The sequence below is a fragment of the Oncorhynchus tshawytscha genome, linkage group LG29 (assembly GCF_018296145.1).
Source record: "Oncorhynchus tshawytscha isolate Ot180627B linkage group LG29, Otsh_v2.0, whole genome shotgun sequence".
NCBI classification, from domain to species: Eukaryota; Metazoa; Chordata; class Actinopteri; order Salmoniformes; family Salmonidae; genus Oncorhynchus; species Oncorhynchus tshawytscha.
In genome coordinates this window covers 15332228-15356232 of record NC_056457.1, presented here as the reverse complement: position 1 = coordinate 15356232, position 24005 = coordinate 15332228, and the positions used below count along the sequence as shown (strand labels likewise).

The following is a 24005-nucleotide window of genomic DNA, read 5'->3' as shown; positions in this document are numbered from 1 at the left end:
TTGTATTCGGTCTTGACTCTGTCTCGGATGTTAAGGACGCGTAAGACTCAGAATTATAAGCTTCCATTTAAAAACTCAGAATTATCAGCTTCCATTTAGTCAGCACATAAAACTCCTTCGCAAGGCCAAATACAGTGCATTCGGAAAGTATTCAGACCCCTTGACCTTTTCCACATTTTGTTATGTTACAGTCTTATTCTAAAATGGATTAAATAGTTTTTTCCTCTCATCAATCTACACACAATACCCCAAAATTAGTTGCACATTTATAACAAAAACTAAGAGCAGAAATAACTTATTTACATACCTTTTCAGACACTTTGCTATGAGACTTGAAATCGAGCTTGAAATTGACCACCAAGACTCTTCCTAGAGCTGGCCCCCCAGCCAAACTGAGCAATTGGGGTAGAAGGGGCTTGGTCAGGGAGGTGACCAAGAAACCAATGGTCACTCTGACAGAGCTCCAGAGTTTGTCTGTGGAGATGGGAGAACCTTCCAGAAGAACAACCATTTCTGCAGGACTTCACTAATTAGGCCTTTATGGTAGAGTGGCCAGATGTAAGCCACTCCTCAGTAAAAGGCACATGACATCCCGCTTGGAGTTTGCCAAAGGGCACCTAATGTACTCTGACTATGAGAAACAAGATTCTCTGGTCTGATGAAACCAAGATTGAACTCTTTGGCCTGAATGCCAAGTGTCACGTCTGGAGGAAACCTGGTACCATCCCTACGGTGAAGCATGGTTGTGGCAGTATCATGCTGTGGGGATGTTTTTCAGCGGCAGGGACTGGGAGACTAGTCAGGATCGGGGAAAGATGAACGGAGCAACGTACAGAGAGATCCTTGATGAAAACCTACTCCAAAGCACTCAGGACCTCAGACTGGGGCGAAGGTTCACCTTCCGACAGGACAACGACCCTAAGCACACAGACAAGACAACGCAGGAGTGGTTTGAGTGGCCCAGCCAGAGCCCGGACTGGAACCCGGTCAAACATATCTAGCGAGACCTGAAAATAGCTGTGCAGCGACGCTCCTCGTTCAACCTGACAGAGGTGAGAGTATCTGCAGAGAAGAATGGGAGAAACTCCCCAAATACAGGTGTGCCAAGCTTGTCGCATCATACCCAAGAAGAAACTAGGCTGTAATCGTTGCCTAAGGTGCTTCAACAAAGTACTGAGTAAAGGGTCTGAAAACTTATGTAAATGTGATATTGCATTTTTTTTTTTTTACAAAAAAAATGATCTGTTTTGCTTTGTCATTATGGGGTATTGTGTGTAGATTGATGATGACTTAAAATAAAACAATAAACCATTTGAGTAAGGCTGTAACGTAATAAAATGTGGAAATAGTTGAGGGGTCTGAATGCTTTCTGAATGCAGTGTACATGGACAGGACAAAGGGGTTTAGAAAACGTGATCAGCTGTTCGTTTCCTGGGCCCAAACCTCACATGGGTAAAGTGCTCACTAAACAACTCCTTTCACACTGGATAATAGTGGGGGGCTAACGTTTTGGCCTATACAAGTAAGGGACTCCGTTGTCCTGCTGGCCTGTGGGCTCATTCCACCAGAAGAATGGCTAAATCCTGGCCTTTATTTAAGGGCCCATCTAGCCAAGATATTTGTACGGACTTCGTACATTGGCAATGTTTTTTTATACAGTAGACTGGATATCACTGCACCAACTCTGATGCGTACTGTATTACGTGTAGGATCTTCTGAGGGGCAGGGCATATTTTGTGTGATAAGTCGCACAGGGCAGTCAGTCGTCAGGGTAAGCTCGTCTGGCAATACGGGAGTCAGCATATCCCATGGATGAAATATGGAAACGAATCCTTGAACGAGAACTTTAGGTTATGACCGTAACTCCGGTTCTCTGATAGTATGAGTGAGGTATTTCACCAGAACACCCTCCTTGAATGAGCAAGGAAGAGATGTTGCTTGTTTTGACTCGGAGACGCTGCATGGACCTTTTTATAGAGTATGAGGGAAATGCCTCACTCGTACTATCAGGGAACCGGGGTTACGGTCGTAACCTAAAGCTTTTCTGTGTTTGTATGGTGTGGGCGTACCCCAACAACAGAATGGTGTTGGCATATACTGGTCAATAAAAATATTGATGACAAGTCAACAGCTGATTGACCAGCTCAGTCAATGAGAAAACATGACATCATCCTCTGAGAAAGTAGTAAGCATTTTTGAAATGGTCTGTTTGAAATACACGTTTCACTTGGGCTTTTTGAAGTGTATTTTCCTCTATAATATATGCTTTGGTAACAAATACAAGTATAGGAAGCGTTAACATTATTTGGGTATGAGTTAACAGATTAAGGGGATATTTTCCCTGGGCAGCTCCTTTAAGCATGGTACTTTAAGCATGGTACTTTAAGCATGGTACTTTAAGCATGGTACTTTAAGCATGGTACTTTAAGCATGGTACTTTAAGCATGGTACTTTAAGCATTGTACTTTAAGCATGGTACTTTAAGCATGGCAACGTTACTCCCAGGGTTTCTGTACTCACTGCTTCAGCTCTGTTTGTTTCATTGATGTGCCTCAGTAGACTGCACGCCACTATTCAGATTCCCACGCTAGCTTTGTCTGAAACGCAGAAAACATATGTGCCTTACAACCACTCGAACACACACACACACACACAGTCCGTTCCTACTGATTGTAATGAGCGTGGCCTGCCTGGGAAAGAGCCTGGAGTATTTTCCTTTTGTTAAGAGAAGATGAAACAAAGTGGTTTGTGTCCCAAATGGCACCCTATTCCCTATATCAGTATTTCCCAACTCCAGTCCTCAAGTACCCCCAACGGTAGGCATTTTTATTGTAGCCCTGGACAAGCACTGCCCTATATAGTCCACTACATAGGGAATAGGATGCTATATGGGACGCATACAGAGTTAAGTCTCCTTGGAGGAAGGCCTCAGTCAAATGCGCTGGGCTGAAAGCCATAGGGCATCCTTGGCTGCCGTCCAAATCCTCTATTAAGGCCCTGTGTAAAAATGTATGTGGTGGAAGAAGTAGCCCATTAGTTACTACAGAGGAGGCTTTAACACTGAGCCTGCTGCCCCACTACAGTTCCCCTAGGACTCCAATAGCCTCTTATACATACACACACACACACACACAAAATGGCCCCCTATTCCCTATGTGCTATGTTCAAAAGTAGTACACTATGTTGGGAATAGGGTGTCATTTGGGATGTAGACCGAGAAACAACCCTGGGAAATCACCAAACAAGATGAAGTAGACCCATAGAACTCCTGTACAGTTCACACACAGATGGCTACCAAGGCTTTTCCTTTTGTTTCCACCTGGTGGAAAGGGAATGGCCCAAGAGTGAACACAGGGCATTGTTAATCCCAATGCTTCCCCCCTCGGACCGTTGGAACTGGTTAGAATGTGGTTAAACTTACGAGTCTTTTGTCATTCTAGAATTCCTCTAGAGGGTTCCGGAGTGTTCTGGGAGGTTGAGCTGTTGCCCAGACTGCAAGGAGGGGGGGCTGTCCCTGGCCTCTATGTTCTCACACACGTACGCTATCACACTCACGCACACACAGACTCATTCAGTCTCCACGTAAGGGTTCAGAATTGAGCAAAGGAGCATGGATAAAACTGCGAGGGTGTCACCAGCGTCAGTGGGAAAGGAAACTGTGATGTCAGGGCTCCTCGTGTTTCACAATCTCATATACATCAGCCATGCCAATAACCCCACGGAGATCCTATACTGTGATATGTGATTATATGGGTATCCCCTTGTACCAACATGTGTATATAGTTACAGTACTGCATGTGTGGGCTGACTATAATTTCCCAGTTCCCAAAATAGGGTTTTTCCCAACCACCCAATTGCCATCCGTTGACCGAATGATGTCCCTTTTAAATTGGCTTCACTTACCAAAACACCCAAAGGATATCATCCTGACCTAATGTTTGCCCTTATTATTAGTTAGTCATCAAGGATTAGGTCCCAAATGGCACACTATTCCCAAAATAATCCCTATGGGCCCTGGTCAAACGTAGTGCAGTGCATAGGGAATAGGGTGCCATTTGGGACACAGACAATGCCCTCCAGGCTCCTCTCTCTTCATGGTGGGCAGTATATTTGTCTATGGTATAATCAGTGGGTAATATGACCTTGGCTTGGCAAAATGCATCTAGAAGGATGTTACATTTTCTTTGCTTTAACAGAAAAGTGTAAGCAGCAGTGTTGAGACAGAGGGTTCATCCCAAATGGCACCATATTCCCTATGGGTTCCTGGTCAAAAGTAGTGCACAATATAGGGAATAGGGTGCGATTGGAGGCTCAGTCAGAGGCAGAGTGGTCCATTCAGATTGAAGTTGATTCCTATCTGACAGAGCAGGGCTGTGTCCACAATGGCATCCTATTCCCTATATAGTCAAAAGTAGTGCACTATGCATGGAATAGGGTGCCATTTGGGCAGACCAGTTTTGTGTGATGATATAATTTTATTGGGCAGAAAGAGAGATATTGGAGTGTGAATGGGTTGTGGTGTAGGGACTAAATGGTAAGATGCAAAGCAGGCCTGTAGCAGGGCCTATATTTAGAACTTTTATGGGGTAACTTTTGAGTGTTATTGTCTTGTTGACTTTCATTTTGTTTTATGCTAGTAAAACATAGATTTAATGCCTACAATATGAAGTCAAATTATTTTTGGAGCAAGATTAATGTTTTTTTTTTTTTGTCATCGCTTCTTGGATAATGTAAGGAGGATACTGGCTTTGATGCACTCCAGCCTTTTTGTTTGTCCGCACACATCTCTTTGCACACACACACACACACACACACACACACACACACACACACACACACACACACACACACACACACACACACACACACACACACACACACACACACACACACACAATAGTTACCAAGTGCAAACAGCAAACAGCATGAGTCTGAATGACAAAATCTCATATTTAGCAAATAGGAATTTGCAGAGAACCACCCATCAACCCTTTTAAATGATTAATGTTTGTTATTGGCCCTATGCCATTATATGTGTTTGCAAACTGTTTATGGATGGGGGGGATTGAAGTGAATAACGTTTCTAGCCGAAAGCTCAGCATAACTCCTGCGCTATCTCAAGCATTTTGTGAATGATAAGCCAGTGTTGAACCAATTACATGGACCGTTAACTCTGCCTGAACCAATAGTAAACTTCCCTCATAGTCATTTAGCTTTGGGAGACTGCAAGTTAAAGGATAATGCTATGGTGCCGATGATGTAACTGTGCTGTGTGCCAGGGCTTCTGTTTGCCGGTAATTGACGGCTTTTGGCCGATAAATACAATTGTAGCCTGCCAAATTATCCAGGGCTGCCCTGCTGCTGAGGAGAGAGCGAGAGAGGAGCATTGGCCTAGGGAGAAACAAAAGTATTCTGTTTGCAAGGAAGCTATCCTGTTGTTACAGATGGAGAGAAGATGCTCTCAGCTTTCTGTAGATATACAATACTTTTTTATTTCTCAACTCTCAATTGTGAGTTCAGTAGCAACAATTATGCGAAGATATTGGATATGGCTTTGAGATACGGAGCCTGCGAAATGCGGATTGGCCATTGCGAGTGCATAGGCCTCATTGGGCGGTAGGCTACAACTGCAACATTGGACATTAAATGTAATTTTAGATTAGTACACGGCTACTATGAGTTATGATGATCTGTTTTGAGTTTCCACTTACTCATGTGGTGAATTAGCCCCAAATAAATTAGCCTATGATATTAGAGCATGTAAAGATGCAGGAAAATGAATCTCCATTGAACAACAAAAATATCCCAAAATGATGTCGCTCTATTTTAAAAGTGAAATATAACAACAGTAGCATAAGTGTCTACCCACAATTCATGACAATCACTGAATTAGGTTGCATATTCAAATATTTTGAATCACAGGGTGATGAAACAACTTATTTCTTCAATACCATCTCGGTAGTCTATTACACTTCAGCAATAAGCCCAGAGGGTGTGGTATATGACCAATATAGCACGGCTAAGGGCTGTTCTTTAGCACGGTGCAATGCGGAGTGCCTGGATATAGCCCTTAGCCGTGGTATATTGGCCATCTACCACAAACCCCAGAGGTGCCTTATTGCTATTATAAACTGGTTACCAACTTAATTAGAGCAGTAAAAATACATGTTTTGTCATACCCGTGGTATACGGTCTGATATACCACTGCTTTCAGCCAAGTTTGTCATTTTTAATAAAGCACTGTGAATTACTTTATAAGATGATAGGTCTACTCATTTTCTCTATTGAGTAATGTTCAACTCTCCAGGTAGGATGCAATTTTGGATAGATTTTTTTTTTTCTTTAAATAGATTTTTTATATATATATATATATATATATATATATATAGTCATTTGTTTTACACGTATTATTATTTTATATTATTGTAGGGATATTTATTAATCCAAGCCAGTTCTTTATAACCTGTTACTGCTATGGGCTCAGTCAGGGTCACACAGAGTGTTTATTGGTAGTCTTAAACAAATCTACTTTGAAACAAAACTATACACCTCACACACATGATTATGGGCTTAACAAAAAGAAGACACCTGTACCATGTCAGATGTAGAGTTGAAATGTATTACATTTTGTATTTGCATCTCGATATTACACTTTATATACATCACAGAAGACTGAAATATAATAAAACCGTTTGATATATAAACACTGGATTTTCTGTGTAAAAAAACAAAAATGTAAAAAAAAGATGATTAATTATGAAAACTATGAATAACATTCCACCCATGAGGTCACGAGGTAATTTGACGATAGGAAAGGGCTACATATGCAAAATGTGTTGTTTTTTTAACATTCTGTTGAGACATTTTCATTGGCTAAATTAAGTTTTTTTTTTTGTGTGCCTGTTGCAAAATAAATATAATTATCCTTTCATTTGTTAGGTACGGTAGGCACTAGCCTTTCTTGGTAATTACTGCAATATTAGCTGTTCAAAACTTTTGTGAAGGTTTTAAACCAGTTTGCAAGCATTTTGTTTAATTCTGTTGAGCCATTTCTTTGGCCAAATTAAGTTCCAACTATAATGTTGTGTTTTCCGGAATATAATATGCTGCTCGTATTTTCCCTATAAACAATGGCTTGATTTACTTTTGATATTACCCTAATAAAGTTTAGAAACTTTTTGAAGGTGTGGTGTGGCTATTAGCCTATTATACTGCAGGCCTATGATATACTGCAGGCTTGTGCCACCCGGCACAGCCAGAAGAGGACTGGCCACCCCACATAGCCTGGTTCCTCTCTAGGTTGCTTCCTAGGTTTTGGCCTTTCTAGGGAGTTTTTCCTAGCCACCGTGCTTCTACACCTGCATTGCTTGCTGTTTGGGGTTTTAGGCTGCGTTTCTGTACAGCACTTTGAGATATCAGCTGATGTACGAAGGGCTATATAAATACATTTGATTTGATTTGATATGAGGCAGTGCGCAGCGACGCTCCGACCGACTCCGACAGTTGAACTAGAGGTGAGGAAGAATGTTTTTTGGCCTACTGGAGTTACTCCTATAATCTAACAATAAAATGCTTATCTTTATTTTTAAAATATTCATATTAAAAATGTACGAATTAGCATCCTTCTGTACTCCATTTTTCTAATGAAAATGTCTCAACAGAATGTAAAAAAAACCACAGCAACTCGCCCAAACCTTCCCCATTTCTCCTTCTCCCAAATCCAGTCAGCTGATGTTCTGAAAGAGCTGCAACATCTGGACCCCTACAAATCAGCCGGGCTAGACAATCTGGACCCTTTCTTTCTAAAATGATCTGCCGAAATTGTTGCCACCCCTATTACTACCCTGTTCAACCTCTCTTTCGTGTCGTATGAGATTCCCAAAGATTGGAAAGCAGCTGCGGTCATCCCCCTCTTCAAAGGGGGGGACACTCATGACCCAAACTGCTACAGACCTATATCTATCCTACCCAGCCTTTCTAAGGTCTTCGAAAGCCAAGTCAACAAACAGATTACCGACCATTTCGAATCTCACCATACCCTCTCTGCTGTGCAATCTGGTTTCAGAGCTGGTCATGGGTGCACCTCAGCCACGCTCAAGGTCCTAAACGATATCTTAACTGGCATCGATAAGAAACAGTACTGTTGTTGCAGGAATTATATTCCTCTATGTTTTAATACCCAATTAAAATTAAACACTCTGTCAATTCATAAGAATTTGTAAGACTCTTATTTGTATAAAATGGACGGAGACCAGTCATAAAAATCAACCAGCAGCATTTATTCTCGAGAGTACTGCCCATGATACATTTTACCACAGGTTATAAACTGAAAATGACGTCAGCGTTTTCTAACTGTTCCGTCTCTTCTTGACACTGGTACAAAGGCTGTATAGTTCTCAAGCCTTCTCACATCGTCTAGAGCCAAGGCCAGCCTGTGTAGATAAGCATTCTAGCCAGTCTGGCGATATAGTTAATTCATTTCTACCAAGGAATAGACAGTCATTGTTCTAATTCTTGATTATATTTACACACATTATATTCAGTACTAGGATTAAAAAGAAAATTCATACATATGCAGTAACATAATAGTATTCTGATTAGTCAGTCCTGATTGAAATGTATACATAATTAGTCATTATTGATAAAAATGCCCTTAACAACTGTGCAGCCGTATTCATTGATCTGGCCAAGGCTTTCGACTCTGTCAATCACCACATCCTCATCGGCAGACTCGACAGCCTTGGTTTCTCAAATGATTGCCTCGCCTGGTTCACCAACCTCTTCTCTGATAGAGTTCAGTGTGTCAAATCGGAGGGTCTGCTGTCCGGACCTCTGGCAGTCTCTATGGGGGTGCCACAGGGTTCAATTCTTGGACCGACTCTCTTCTCTGTATACATCAATGATGTCGCTCTTGCTGCTGGTGAGTCTCTGATCCACCTGTTCGCAGACGACACCATTCTGTATACTTCTGGCCCTTCTTTGGACACTGTGTTAACAACCCTCCAGGCAAGCTTCAATGCCATACAACTTTCCTTCCGTGGCCTCCAATTGCTCTTAAATACAAGTAAAACTAAATGTTCTTCAACCGATCGCTGCCTGCACCTGCCCGCATGTTCTTCAACCGATCACTGCCTGCACCTGCCCGCCTGTCCAACATCACTACTCTGGACGGCTCTGACTTAGAATACGTGGACAACTACAAATACCTGGGTGTCTGGTTAGACTCTAAACTCTCCTTCCAGACATCTCCAATCAAAAGTTAAATCTAGAATTGGCTTCCTATTTCGCAACAAAGCATCCTTCACTCATGCTGCCAAACATACCCTTGTAAAACTGACCATCCTACCAATCCTCGACTTCGGCGATATCATTTACAAAATAGCCTCCAATACCCTACTCAACAAATTGGATGCAGTCTATCACAGTGCAATCCGTTTTGTCACCAAAGCCCCATATACTACCCACCATTGCGACCTGTATGCTCTCGTTGGCTGGCCCTCGCTTCATACTCGTCGCCAAACCCACTGGGTCAATGTCATCTACAAGACCCTGCTAGGTAAAGTCCCCCCTTATCTCAGCTCGCTGGTCACCATAGCATCACCCACCTGTAGCACGTGCTCCAGCAGGTATATCTCTGGTCACCCCCAAAACCAATTCTTTCTTTGGCCGCCTCTCCTTCCAGTTCTCTGCTTCCAATGACTGGAACGAACTACAAAAATCTCTGAAACTGGAAACACTTATCTCCCTCACTAGCTTTAAGCACCAGCTGTCAGAGCAGCTCACATATTACTGCTCCTGTACATAGCCCACCTACAATTTAGCCCAAACAACTACCTCTTTCCCGACTGAATTTATTTTATTTTATATATTTATTTATTTTTGCTCCTTTGCACCCGATTATTTTTATTTCTACTTCCACTTCAAATCTACCATTCCAGTATTTTACTTGCTATATTGTATTTACTTTGCCACCATGGCCTTTTTTTGCCTTTACCTCCCTTATCTCAACTAATTTGCTCACATCGTATATAGACTTGTTTCTACTGTATTATTGACTGTATGTTTGTTTTACTCCATGTATAACTCTGTGTCATTGTATGTGTCGAACTGCTTTGCTTCATCTTGGCCATGTCGCAATTGTACATGAGAACTTGTTCTCAACTTGCCTACCTGGTTAAATAAATGTGAAATAAAATAAATAAATAAATAAAAATAAACTCCTATATCTCTAAAGCAGACGCAGTAGCCTATCTGAAATTCATGTTGTGTCGTAGCAAGCCCCCGGCATATCTCTTATCTCTCTCTCTGGGGCTAGGACTAAGCTTCTCTTCCTTCTTATATTTTTTGACCCCCAAAATGGATAGACCTAATACAGTGGACGCCTAAATCAATAGGCCTATGCAGTACCCTGATGCATTTAGTGCTCATATCTCTAATAGCTGAACAGTGTGGTGGACAATATTTGTTTTAGGAAAGCAAAAATCGTGAAAGAAAATATGCTCTAATGTTTTGCATATGCTACAGATGGAAATAGTGTTTTTGTAATTAGTTATAGGCTGTTTTTAAGGACACGTAAATGTGGCTCATTTAGCCAATATCTGTCGTTTATGGAATGGCGCTGGCTGTGTGGGTGGACGGACAGCCTAATGGGTTACGTACCCAATATCCGTCGTTTATGGAATGGCGCTGGCTGTGTGGATGGACGGACAGCCTAATGGGTTACGTACCCAATATCCGTTGTTTATTGAATGGCGCTGGCTGTGTGGGTGGACGGACAGCCTAATGGGTTACGTACCCAATATCCGTCGTTTATGGAATGGCGCTGGCTGTGTGGGTGGACGGACAGCCTGATGGGTTACGTACCCAATATCCGTCGGAATTTATGGAATGGCGCTGGCTGTGTGGGTGGACGGACAGCCTGATGGGTTACGTACCCAATATCCGTCATTTATGGAATGGCGCTGGCTGTGTGGGTGGACGGACAGCCTAATGGGTTACGTACCCAATATCCGTTGTTTATGGAATGGTGCTGGCTGTGTGGGTGGACGGACAGCCTAATGGGTTACGTACCCAATGCATATCGATGGCTGGTAAATAGCTTAAATGTCTGATAAATTAAAATATTCCCAGTCACTTGTCCAGTGCCAACTTTTCCTAACGGAAACCCTGGTGTGTGCGTTTGTGTGTGTTTGTAGAATAAACTTGACCTCCCCACCCTGCCAGTACTGATTTACAGCGTTATTAAATCCTGAACCATAACTGTTTTAATATCATTGTGATAATAAACATCAAGGCAGTCTGTCTGCAATCCCAAATGGTACCCTCTTCCCAATGGACCCTGGTCTAAAGTAGTGCACTAAATAGGGAATAGTTGGGACTCATACATGTACTGGGCAGACTAAACTAAACATGAATGGATTAGCTTTTATTGTCAGCAGTATGAACAATATCCCTGGCATTACACTTTTTTGTTTACCCTCAAGCCTAAACACTAGGAAACATGTCAATGGGAATCTGCAGGGATACGTCTCTATCCAGCATATGAATAACAATACTTTGGCTAGCAGAAAGGATATCGCATATCGCCAACTGAAGATTCTTAGATGCAGGATAGGAGGCTAATGGCCACAGGCAAATGCATACCATTCTGTGTGGTGTGTGTGTGTGTGTGTCTCTCCAATGCTTGAGGCTGTGATGGTTGCAGCACTCTGATGGTTGTAGATAGTTGTAGTACCTGCCTTGATTCATAGCTTGAAGCATATTTGGTACAGTATAATTGGACACACACACACACACACACACACACACACACACACACACACACACACACACTTGGTATAATAAGAGGGGGTTGACTGACTGTGACTGATTTTACGTACTGCTGAGCCAGCACCATTAGCATCACACACATCGTCCATTCTCCAGCCAGCCATCTCCATAGAATAGAGAAACCAGGCTAGTACTGCCTCCAGTGGCCACACTATGAAACTACACCCTCCAGCACACTATGAAACTACACCCTCCTGCTCATTGAATGAATGAAGGAACGAAGCCCAGATGAGATGCTCAGTCTGCATCACAAATGGCACCCTACATAACGCCCTGGTCAAAAGTAGTGCACTATATAGGGAATAGGGTGCCATTCCGGACACATACTTAGTTTGTATATCTGCTGAGCTAGGATCTGGAGCTTGGACTGGGTGAGAGCGATGATTTGATGTACCACACCACCCAGCTCCAAAACAAACACTTGATGGACTGCTGCCCTATTTTCCCTGCTTTGCAGAGCAGGGCCTGGGCCGGTCTGATCTGCTGCTACTGAGTCTGACCTATTGGTCAAATAAAGGTTAAATAAATTGGTGCAAAGGATATGGCATAACACGTAGGGCTACTGGGTGCCATAGTGTGGAGGGCTTACCCTAACCTCCTGAATAGTCCGTTAAACATTGTTTATCATTAGCTCAAACCATTGTCATGCTAGGGAGCAGCATTGTCTGACCTTCCTGTGTTCCTCTCTACAGGGCTTTCTACCTGGATAAGTCCAACATTCCCCCCAGCTCCACACCTAAAGCTGCCCTCATAGACAAGGTAAGAGGATCAGGAAACGCCAGCTTCATAGGTTAGTTACAGTGGAGTCGTGGTCTGATACTCACGTTATGCAGTCATAGCAAGTAGCCTTGTCCGAGCCAGAATGATCCATGGCACAATGGTCCTGTTTCTGCAGAGCGAGACAGCTTGATGTACAAGTATACCCCCTGGACAGGACGCTAGTCAATCGCAGGGTCTGATACAGTAGTCATACAGTATTAACCCTCCCTCCCTTTCTCGTACCTCTCCTTCTCCTCTCCTCCCAGTTGATGCGTCCTCTGAATGCTCTGGAGGAGTTGTACCGGCTGATGGAGAGTTTCATCTCCTCCCGTCGCACGGCAGCCTGTCAGTATACAGCCTGTGGGGCGTCAGGAGTCGGCCTGCTTACCGTGGCATCAGAACTCTGCTCTCGCCTCGGAGCCACACACATCGTCATGTGCAACAGCGGCGTGCACCGGTGAGTGACAGAGAGAGAGAGCGGAAGAGAGGGGATCTGGCCAAAAATATTCAAATGAATAATAGAACCAATTGCACTTTATGGCAGTAAAGTGTGCGCTGTGCTTACAAAGCAAGACTTTGACAAATGGGACAAAACCCCAATGGAAACCTAGCATGCGGAACTCTGTACGAGCATCCTCAGGCTACAGAGAAAAATGACAAACATCGCATGCAGAGCAGAATTAGGCCAATTCCCTCTTCTGATTAATATCTAAAGAAGAGCCACCAAATGTTAGAATAATTTAGAAACAAGTGACCCCCCACTTCGGACTGTTGTGATGACCGTATTACTGCATGACCAGCAGTTATGAGTCATGATCGCAGTGGAATTCCACATGACCGTTGACTCACGGTAAACTCCTCTTATGCACTCTGATGATCAATTTGGAGAAAGAAGTTCAACAGCAGGTTGAAGCTGAGTGGGGAAAACATGGTCCTTGTGGATGTTGTTTCAAAGCCAAACAGAACGAAATGGACAGCGCTTTCTAAGGTGATGATTCGTTCAAAACACCCATACCCCCGTGCATATGCATACCCTGAATTATAATGACTATTGTGCCGTTATACAATACATAGCCAACCGCGTATTACACATGGCAGAAAAACAAGCAACAATGCTGATGTAAAATATCTTTGGTACGTAATTGGTCTTGCCTACATTAATCAAATTTCCGATTTAGCCTACAATTATAGTGAATTTGTTTTAGATTTTGAATAGCCTAGTGATAAGGCTTTTCTATTTTCATAATTAATAGACTGACACATTACTTTTAGCTGCAGAATGTCTCACCACCATGAGTTTCCATCTCCTCCCCTCTCTTTCATTCCTTTCTACGGCGCGCATAGGGGGGGGGGCTGTCAACAGTTTAATGAAATATGTTTAGTTGTGAAAACATGTTACTATCGATGTTCCCGAACAGATTTCAGTTGGTTTCCCAAATGAAGCACTGGATAGCTGCAGAAATAGGGTTGGAGAAAAGAGCCCCTGGGATACAGTGTTTGGGTGGAATGTCACCTTAGGCGCAGCGAAATTACCGTACACACTGCAGAGGGTAGTGTATAGGGCCCAGTACATCACTGGGGCCAAGCTTCCTGCCATTCAGGACCTCTATACCAGGTGGTGTCAGAGGAAGGCCCTAAAAATTGTCAAAGACTCCAGCCACCCTTGTCATAGAGTTTTCTCTGCTACCGCACGCACGACAGATGGTACCGGAACGCCAAGTCTGGGTAAAATGGCTTCTTAACAGCTTTTACCCCCAAGCCATAAGACTCCTGAATAGCTAATCAAATGGCTACCCAGACTATTTGCATTGTCACCCCCCCACCCCCTCTTTTACACTGCTGCTATTCTCTGTTTATTATCTATGCATAGTCACTTTCACTCTACCTACATGTACATATTACCACAATTACCGCGACTAACCGGTGCCCCCCGCACATTGACTCTATACCGGTACCCCCTGTATATAACCTCACTACTGTTATTTTACTGCTGCTCTTAATTATTTGTTATTTTTATTCATATTTTTTACTTGTCTATTTTTTACTTAACACTTATTTTTCTTAAAACTGCAGTTTTGAGGGGCATCTTGAGTGGTGCAGTGGTCTAAGGCACTGTATCGCAGTGCTAGCTGTGCCACTAGAGATCCTGGTTCGAGTACAGGCTCTGTCGCAGCCGCACAATTGGCCCAGCGTCGTCCGGGTTAGGGGAGGGTTGTTGTGGGAGGGTTGTTATGGCTCTCGTTGGTGGTAGAATGAGTAGACCAAGACGCAGCGTGGAAAGTGTTCATCATTTTAATATTAAAAAAACACTCAAACAAAATAACAAACGTGAAAAACAAAAGCGCACAGTTCTGTCAGGCACAGACACTAAACAGAAAACAAGATCCCACAAAACCCAAAAGGAAAATGACAACTTATATGTCATCCCCAACCACAGACAACGATAGACAGCTGCCTCTGATTGGGAACCACACACACACACACAGCAGTGGTCTAAGGCACTGCATCGCAGTGCTAGCTGTGCCACTAGAGATCCTGGTTCGAGTACAGGCTCTGTCGCAGCCGCACAATTGGCCCAGCATCGTCCGGGTTATGGGACGATGCTGGGATGTCCGTGTCCCATTGCACTGTAGCGACTCCTTGTGACGGCCAGGAGCAATGCACGCTGACACGGTCAGCCAGGTGTACAGTGTTTCCTCCGACACGTTGGTGTGGCTGGCTTCTGGGTTAATAGAGCAGTGTGTCAAGAAGCGGTGCGGCTTGGCAGGGTCGTGTTTCGGGGGACGCATGGCTCTCGATGTTTGCCTCTCCCGAGTCCATACGGGAGTTGCAGCGACGAGACAAGACTGTAACTACCAATTGGATACCACGAAATTGGGAAGAATAAGGGGTATAATAATAATAAAAAAGTGCTTGTAAGTCAGCATTTCCCTTTAAGGTATACTCCTGTTGTATTCGGCACATGTGACAAATACAATTTGATTTGAATAGCCTACCCAACATGAGTGCAAAACGGTGGGAAAGTGGCCTCCATTCCCTATTCCAGTACATAGGTTACTGTCCTTAACCAACAATGCAGTTGTTGTTTTAGTTTTTTCATTATTATACCCCATTTGATAATGGGCCGTTCTGAATCTAAACTAATTTGACATATTAGTAAAGAGCAGATTAAATTGAGAACAGTCTAATGGGTAAAAATATGATCACCTGATGAGAGAACAGCTGTGCAGCCAGAGGCAAGGAACAGAGCCAAGCTTCAATAGCCGCATCATAGCCGCATCATAGCCGCATCATAGTCGCATCATAGCCGCATCATAGTCACATCATAGTCGCATCATAGCCGCATCATAGCCGCATCATGCAGCCCATATATGTTTTGATTTCTAAGGCCGACATGATTTGTATCATTCACTACTAAAGTTGCCAAATAACTCTAAATCTATTGTTTAGGACCTGTTTCAAATGATCACTTTTACACTCAACATAGCCACTTCATAATGTGCATTTGCTCCGGAATGGGAAAATGATCCTTTCTATGTTATTCACCTAAGTCCAATCATATTCTTCTAGTATGTAGCTTGTATGCTTGGAGGTCTGGAAATGCTGAACCTGTTTATGTTAATTACCGGTAAATTACCGTGAGACTGGCAGTCTTATGCATGACAATAACCGGCTGACAATTTCATGACCGCCACAGCCCTACTCCCACTCCCCTCAGCCAGCTGGTCCTGAGGCTAAGTTCGCTAACCACTACCAAGGCAACAAAGCCTCAGGACACCACTGGTCCAACCAAATTATCACAAAGCAAAGAAAATAATCCATCACTTATTGGAAAGACAAAGTTAACTTCAATGCTAGTCTGCTTAGAGCCAAATATCTGACCACTATGACTGGTAGAAAATGGAGAAAAACACGGACTATGGACTCAGTGAGCACAACATGTCCATAGAAACTGGCCCAGAGAGAGGTCGAGACACAGCTGCATTTTCTCCTACATTGCCAGAACTATAAAGACTTACGGGCTATTTTCTTCCCCCAAATTTTAAAAACGAATACAAAGGTTTTGAAACCAAAACAGAAAAGGAAATAATCCAATATCGAAAAAACTCTGTGGCATATTAGCTGCAAAATATGTCGCTTCCTGACCACCCGTACGGACAGCCAGTGGAATGACCAACCAGGTATCTATCTGTATCTGTATGTTTGCTTTGGCAATGTATGTGGTAACACTTTCCATTGAGAGAGGGAGTGACTTGTACCCTTCTCCCATTGTCACCGCTCCTCTCACACTGTCCCCCTATTCTCTCCCTCCCTCTCTTCTTTCTTCCTCTCTGTATCTCCACATACTGTCAATCTCTGACAGTTACTTAGCAGGCTTGGCTTTCACACACACACACACACACACACACACACACACACACACACACACACACACACACACACACACACACACACACAATGTTCTCTCTATTTGTCTCCATCCAGCATTCTATATCCCCCCTACATTTCTATGGCATCTCCATTACCACATTGAATGTACTCATTAATAGGTCTGAATCCCAAATGGCACCCCATTTTCTATATAGTGCACTACTTTTGACCAGAGCCTTATACAGACAACAGGCTGCCATTTGGAACACAGTGTAGAACTTACTATTAACATACCTTCCTCTGCATTAGTTATGAAGCCGATACTCTTAGTAATGGCTTTCATTGTTCCTTAAAGAGATGGTTAGTGCCTTTTTAAGTGAATATTGCACTTTTTAGACGGGAAGTCAACGACAGGTCAATTACTTCCATTCTTATTACATTCCATGTCTGCGTTCCGAATGGCAACCCTATATCATGCACTGCTTCTGACCAGAACCCTATGGCCCTGGTCAAAAGTAGTGCACTTTATAAGGATTCGGGTGTAATTTGGGACGCTACCTATATAAGGTTCCATCTTTCACCTGCCAGATCTTGTCTCGATTCATCATCCTGTGGGGACAGAAATATCCTGATCGTTTGTCACCCCTGATCCCTGCTGCTGCTTCATTCTCTCTTTCATATTTTTATCTCTCTCTCTCTCTCTCTCTCTCTCAGTCTCTATTCCACACACACACACACACACACACACACACACACACACACACACACACACACAGACACACACACTTGCGTGTGGTGGTGTGAATGACAGTGTGATAAAGTGTTGTGGAGTGAGCTGCCCGGCTGGCTGAGCTCTAATAGAAAGCCCCCGTCAGACTAGTGACTGCTGCTCCTTTATTAACTCACAGCCGTGTGTGTGTGTGTGTGTGCGTGCGTGTGTGCGTGCGAGCGAGGATGTGTGTGTTTGAGCACCACTAACTGGCCACAAGTCACCCATACAGGCAGGCAAAGTGTAGCGTGACAAGGCAGGTCAATTCTAGGGTTATTTGTCGGCCTGTTTTCCCACCCTAAATGCTATTCCATCTAGAGGGTTCTATAGAACGGGTTCCTGGTTCCCGGTACCATGTTTTTCTACGTACAGAACCACTCTGCTCTAACTTTATATTAATCAAAACACTGTTTATGGAACAATTCTTCCATAATCAAATATTCATCAAACTCTGACGCAGTACAGGATACAGCTTAATAACATGCTTTTTTCCCCGGAACAATTCCAAATCTGACGAACGCAGTAATCCCAAATGGCACCCTATTCCCATTATAGTGTACGACTTTTGTGGGGCTCTAGTCAAAAGTAGTGCTCTAAATAGGGAATAAGGTGCCATTTGGGAATCTGACTGTGTGAAATCTTAATGGATTCCAGAAGGGTAGAAATAAGGAAATAGCAGGATGGTATTTATGAAACACTGTGAAGCCAGGCCAATAGATTAGTAATGTAATGGAAACTGCACTATCAGAGAGAGAGGCAGGCAGCTCACACACACACACACACACACACACACACACACACACACACACACACACACACACACACACACACACACACACACACACACACACACACACACACACACACAGGTTGCTCTATTGATGTGATTAGTTGGCCTGATGGGCGAGGTAGCAGTGAGTCTTAATAACAGTGAAAGCAGCAGCAGTGTGATATTCAGGGTCTCAGCAGTTTACAATGTTCTGCCTCCGCTCCTCTGTTTCTCTACAATGTGCTGCCTTCGCTCCTCTCTTCCTCTACAATGTGCTGCCTCCGCTCCTCTGTTTCTCTACAATGTGCTGCCTCCGCTCCTCTGTTTCTCTACAATGTGCTGCCTCCACTCCTCCGCTCCTCTGTTTCTCTACAATGTGCTGCCTCCGCTCCTCTGTTTCTCTACAATGTGCTGCCTCCGCTCCTCCGCTCCTCTGTTCTGTTTCTCTACAATGTGCTGCCTCCGCTCCTCTGTTTCTCTACAATGTGCTGCCTCCGCTCCTCTGTTTCTCTACAATGTGCTGCCTCCACTCCTCCAATGTGCTCCTCTGTTTCTCTACAATGTGCTGCCTCCACTCCTCTGTTTCTCTACAATGTGCTGCCTCCACTCCTCCGCTCCTCTGTTTCTCTACAATGTGCTGCCTCCACTCCTCCGCTCCTCTGTTTCTCTACAATGTGCTGCCTCCGCTCCTCTGTTTCTCTACAATGTGCTTCCTCAAATCCTCTGTTTCTCTACAATGTGCTGCCTCCGTTCCTCTGTTTCTCTACAATGTGCTGCCTCCGCTCCTCTGTTTCTCTACAATGTGCAGCCTCCGCTCCTCTGTTTCTCTACAATGTGCTGCCTCCGTTTCTCCTCTGTTTCTCTGTTTCTCTACAATGTGCTGCCTCCGCTCCTCTGTTTCTCTACAATGTGCTGCCTCCGCTCCTCTGTTTCTCTGTTTCTCTACAATGTGCTGCCTCCGTTCCTCTGTTTCTCTACAATGTGCTGCCTCCACTCCTCCGTTTCTCTGTTTCCTCTACAATGTGCTGCCTCCGCTCCTCTGTTTCTCTACAATGTGCTGCCTCCGCTCCTCTGTTTCTCTACAATGTGCTGCCTCCGTTCCTCTGTTTCTCTACAATGTGCTGCCTCCACTCCTCTGTTTCTCTACAATGTGCTGCCTCTGCTTCTCTGTTTCTCTGTTTCTCTACAATGTGCTGCCTCCACTCCTCTGTTTCTCTACAATGTGCTGCCTCCGCTCCTCCGTTTCTCTGTTTCTCTACAATGTGCTGCCTCCACTCCTCTGTTTCTCTACAATGTGCTGCCTCCACTCCTCTGTTTCTCTACAATGTGCTGCCTCCACTCCTCTGTTTCTCTACAATGTGCTGCCTCCGTTCCTCTGTTTCTCTACAATGTGCTGCCTCCGCTCCTCCGTTTCTCTGTTTCTCTACAATGTGCTGCCTCCGCTCCTCTGTTTCTCTACAATGTGCTGCCTCTGTTTCTCTCTGTTTCTCTACAATGTGCTGCCTCCGCTCCTCTGTTTCTCTACAATGTGCTGCCTCCACTCCTCTGTTTCTCTACAATGTGCTGCCTCCGTTCCTCTGTTTCTCTACAATGTGCTGCCTCCGCTCCTCTGTTTCTCTACAATGTGCTGCCTCCGCTCCTCTGTTTCTCTGTTTCTCTACAATGTGCTGCCTCCGCTCCTCTGTTTCTCTACAATGTGCTGCCTCCGTTCCTCTGTTTCTCTACAATGTGCTGCCTCCGCTCCTCCGTTTCTCTACAATGTGCTGCCTCCGCTCCTCTGTTTCTCTGTTTCTCTACAATGTGCTGCCTCCGCTCCTCTGTTTCTCTGTTTCTCTACAATGTGCTGCCTCCGCTCCTCTGTTTCTCTGTTTCTCTACAATGTGCTGCCTCCGCTCCTCTGTTTCTCTACAATGTGCTGCCTCCGCTCCTCTGTTTCTCTACAATGTACTGCCTCCGCTCCTCTGTTTCTCTGTTTCTCTACAATGTGCTGCCTCCGCTCCTCTGTTTCTCTACAATGTGCTGCCTCCGCTCCTCTGTTTCTCTACAATGTGCTGCCTCCGCTCCTCTGTTTCTCTGTTTCTCTACAATGTGCTGCCTCCGCTCCTCTGTTTCTCTGTTTCTCTACAATGTGCTGCCTCCGCTCCTCTGTTTCTCTGTTTCTCTACAATGTGCTGCCTCCGCTCCTCTGTTTCTCTGTTTCTCTACAATGTGCTGCCTCCGCTCCTCTGTTTCTCTGTTTCTCTACAATGTGCTACCTCCCCTCCTCTTTTGTTTCTCTACAATGTGCTGCCTCCGCTCCTCTGTTTCTCTACAATGTGCTGCCTCCGCTCCTCTGTTTCTCTGTTTCTCTACAATGTGCTGCCTCCGCTCCTCTGTTTCTCTACAATGTGCTGCCTCCGCTCCTCTGTTTCTCTGTTTTTCTACAATGTGCTGCCTCCGCTCCTCTGTTTCTCTACAATGTGCTGCCTCCGCTCCTCTGTTTCTCTACAATGTGCTGCCTCCGCTCCTCCGTTTCTCTGTTTCTCTACAATGTGCTGCCTCTGCTTCTCTGTTTCTCTGTTTCTCTACAATGTGCTGCCTCCACTCCTCTGTTTCTCTGTTTCTCTACAATGTGCTGCCTCCACTCCTCTGTTTCTCTGTTTCTCTACAATGTGCTGCCTCCACTCCTCTGTTTCTCTACAATGTGCTGCCTCCACTCCTTTCTGTTTCTCTACAATGTGCTGCCTCCACTCCTCTGTTTCTCTACAATGTGCTGCCTCCACTCCTCTGTTTCTCTACAATGTGCTGCCTCCACTCCTCTGTTTCTCTACAATGTGCTGCCTCCACTCCTCTGTTTCTCTACAATGTGCTGCCTCCACTCCTCTGTTTCTCTACAATGTGCTGCCTCTGTTTCACAATCTCTGTTTCTCTGTTTCTCTACAATGTGCTGCCTCCGCTCCTCTGTTTCTCTACAATGTGCTGCCTCCACTTCTCTGTTTCTCTGTTTTCTACAATGTGCTGCCTCCGCTCCTCTGTTTCTCTACAATGTGCTGCCTCCACTCCTCTGTTTCTCTGTTTCTCTACAATGTGCTGCCTCCACTCCTCTGTTTCTCTGTTTCTCTACAATGTGCTGCCTCCCCTCCTCTGTTTCTCTGTTTCTCTACAATGTGCTGCCTCCCCTCCTCTGTTTCTCTGTTTCTCTACAATGTGCTGCCTCCACTCCTCTGTTTCTCTGTTTCTCTACAATGTGCTGCCTCCGCTCCTCTGTTTCTCTGTTTCTCTACAATGTGCTGCCTCCACTCCTCTGTTTCTCTGTTTCTCTACAATGTGCTGCCTCCACTCCTCTGTTTCTCTACAATGTGCTGCCTCCACTCCTCTGTTTCTCTACAATGTGCTGCCTCCACTCCTCTGTTTCTCTACAATGTGCTGCCTCCGCTCCTCCGTTTCTCTGTTTCTCTACAATGTGCTGCCTCCGCTCCTCTGTTTCTCTACAATGTGCTGCCTCTGCTTCTCTGTTTCTCTGTTTTTCTACAATGTGCTGCCTCCGCTCCTCTGTTTCTCTACAATGTGCTGCCTCCACTCCTCTGTTTCTCTACAATGTGCTGCCTCCACTCCTCTGTTTCTCTGTTTCTCTACAATGTGCTGCCTCCCCTCCTCTGTTTCTCTGTTTCTCTACAATGTGCTGCCTCCCCTCCTCTGTTTCTCTGTTTCTCTACAATGTGCTGCCTCCACTCCTCTGTTTCTCTGTTTCTCTACAATGTGCTGCCTCCGCTCCTCTGTTTCTCTGTTTCTCTACAATGTGCTGCCTCCGCTCCTCTGTTTCTCTGTTTCTCTACAATGTGCTGCCTCCGCTCCTCTGTTTCTCTACAATGTGCTGCCTCCGCTCCTCTGTTTCTCTACAATGTGCTGCCTCCGCTCCTCTGTTTCTCTACAATGTGCTGCCTCCACTCCTCTGTTTCTCTGTTTCTCTACAATGTGCTGCCTCCACTCCTCTGTTTCTCTGTTTCTCTACAATGTGCTGCCTCCACTCCTCTGTTTCTCTACAATGTGCTGCCTCCGCTCCTCTGTTTCTCTACAATGTGCTGCCTCCGCTCCTCTGTTTCTCTACAATGTGCTGCCTCCGTTTCCTCTGTTTCTCTGTTTCTCTACAATGTGCTGCCTCCGCTCCTCTGTTTCTCTGTTTCTCTACAATGTGCTGCCTCCGCTCCTCTGTTTCTCTACAATGTGCTGCCTCCGCTCCTCTGTTTCTCTGTTTCTCTACAATGTGCTGCCTCCGCTCTTCTGTTTCTCTACAATGTGCTGCCTCCGCTCCTCTGTTTCTCTGTTTCTCTACAATGTGCTGCCTCCGCTCCTCTGTTTCTCTACAATGTGCTGCCTCCGCTCCTCTGTTTCTCTACAATGTGCTGCCTCCGCTCCTCTGTTTCTCTACAATGTGCTGCCTCCGCTCCTCTGTTTCTCTGTTTCTCTACAATGTGCTGCCTCCGCTCCTCTGTTTCTCTGTTTCTCTACAATGTGCTGCCTCCGCTCCTCTGTTTCTCTACAATGTGCTGCCTCCGCTCCTCTGTTTCTCTGTTTCTCTACAATGTGCTGCCTCCGCTCCTCTGTTTCTCTGTTTCTCTACAATGTGCTGCCTCCGCTCCTCTGTTTCTCTGTTTCTCTGTTTCTCTACAATGTGCTGCCTCCCCTCCTTTGTTTCTCTACAATGTGCTGCCTCCGCTCCTCTCCTCTGTTTCTCTACAATGTGCTGCCTCCGTTCCTCTGTTTCTCTGTTTCTCTACAATGTGCTGCCTCCAGTCCTCTGTTTCTCTACAATGTGCTGCCTCCGCTCCTCTGTTTCTCTACAATGTGCTGCCTCTGTTTCTCTACAATGTGCTGCTCCGCTCCTCTGTTTCTCTGTTTCTCTACAATGTGCTGCCTCTGCTTCTCTGTTTCTCTGTTTCTCTACAATGTGCTGCCTCCACTCCTCTGTTTCTCTACAATGTGCTGCCTCCGCTCCTCCGTTTCTCTGTTTCTCTACAATGTGCTGCCTCCACTCCTCTGTTTCTCTGTTTCTCTACAATGTGCTGCCTCCGCTCCTCTGTTTCTCTGTTTCTCTACAATGTGCTGCCTCCGCTCCTCTGTTTCTCTGTTTCTCTACAATGTGCTGCCTCCCCTCCTCTGTTTCTCTGTTTCTCTACAATGTGCTGCCTCCCTCCTCCTCTGTTTCTCTACAATGTGCTGCCTCCACTCCTCTGTTTCTCTGTTTCTCTACAATGTGCTGCCTCCGCTCCTCTGTTTCTCTGTTTCTCTACAATGTGCTGCCTCCGCTCCTCTGTTTCTCTACAATGTGTTTCTGCCTCCGTTCCTCTGTTTCTCTACAATGTGCTGCCTCCGCTCCTCTGTTTTCTCTACAATGTGCTGCCTCCGCTCCTCTGTTTCTCTACAATGTGCTGCCTCCGTTCCTCTGTTTCTCTGTTTCTCTACAATGTGCTGCCTCCAGTCCTCTGTTTCTCTACAATGTGCTGCCTCCGCTCCTCTGTTTCTCTACAA

The 24005-nt window shown here is 44.8% G+C and overlaps 1 protein-coding gene across 1 annotated transcript in view; it reads left to right on the top strand.

The window, feature by feature from the left end:
* Positions 1-24005, top strand: part of prex2 (phosphatidylinositol-3,4,5-trisphosphate-dependent Rac exchange factor 2) — a 230805-nt gene that overhangs the window by 191003 nt on the left and 15797 nt on the right. Inside the window, exons 37-38 of the mRNA XM_042308946.1 lie at positions 12522-12588; positions 12855-13045. Of these exons, the coding sequence (XP_042164880.1) occupies positions 12522-12588; positions 12855-13045 (258 nt within the window). The remainder of the gene's footprint in view (positions 1-12521; positions 12589-12854; positions 13046-24005) is intronic.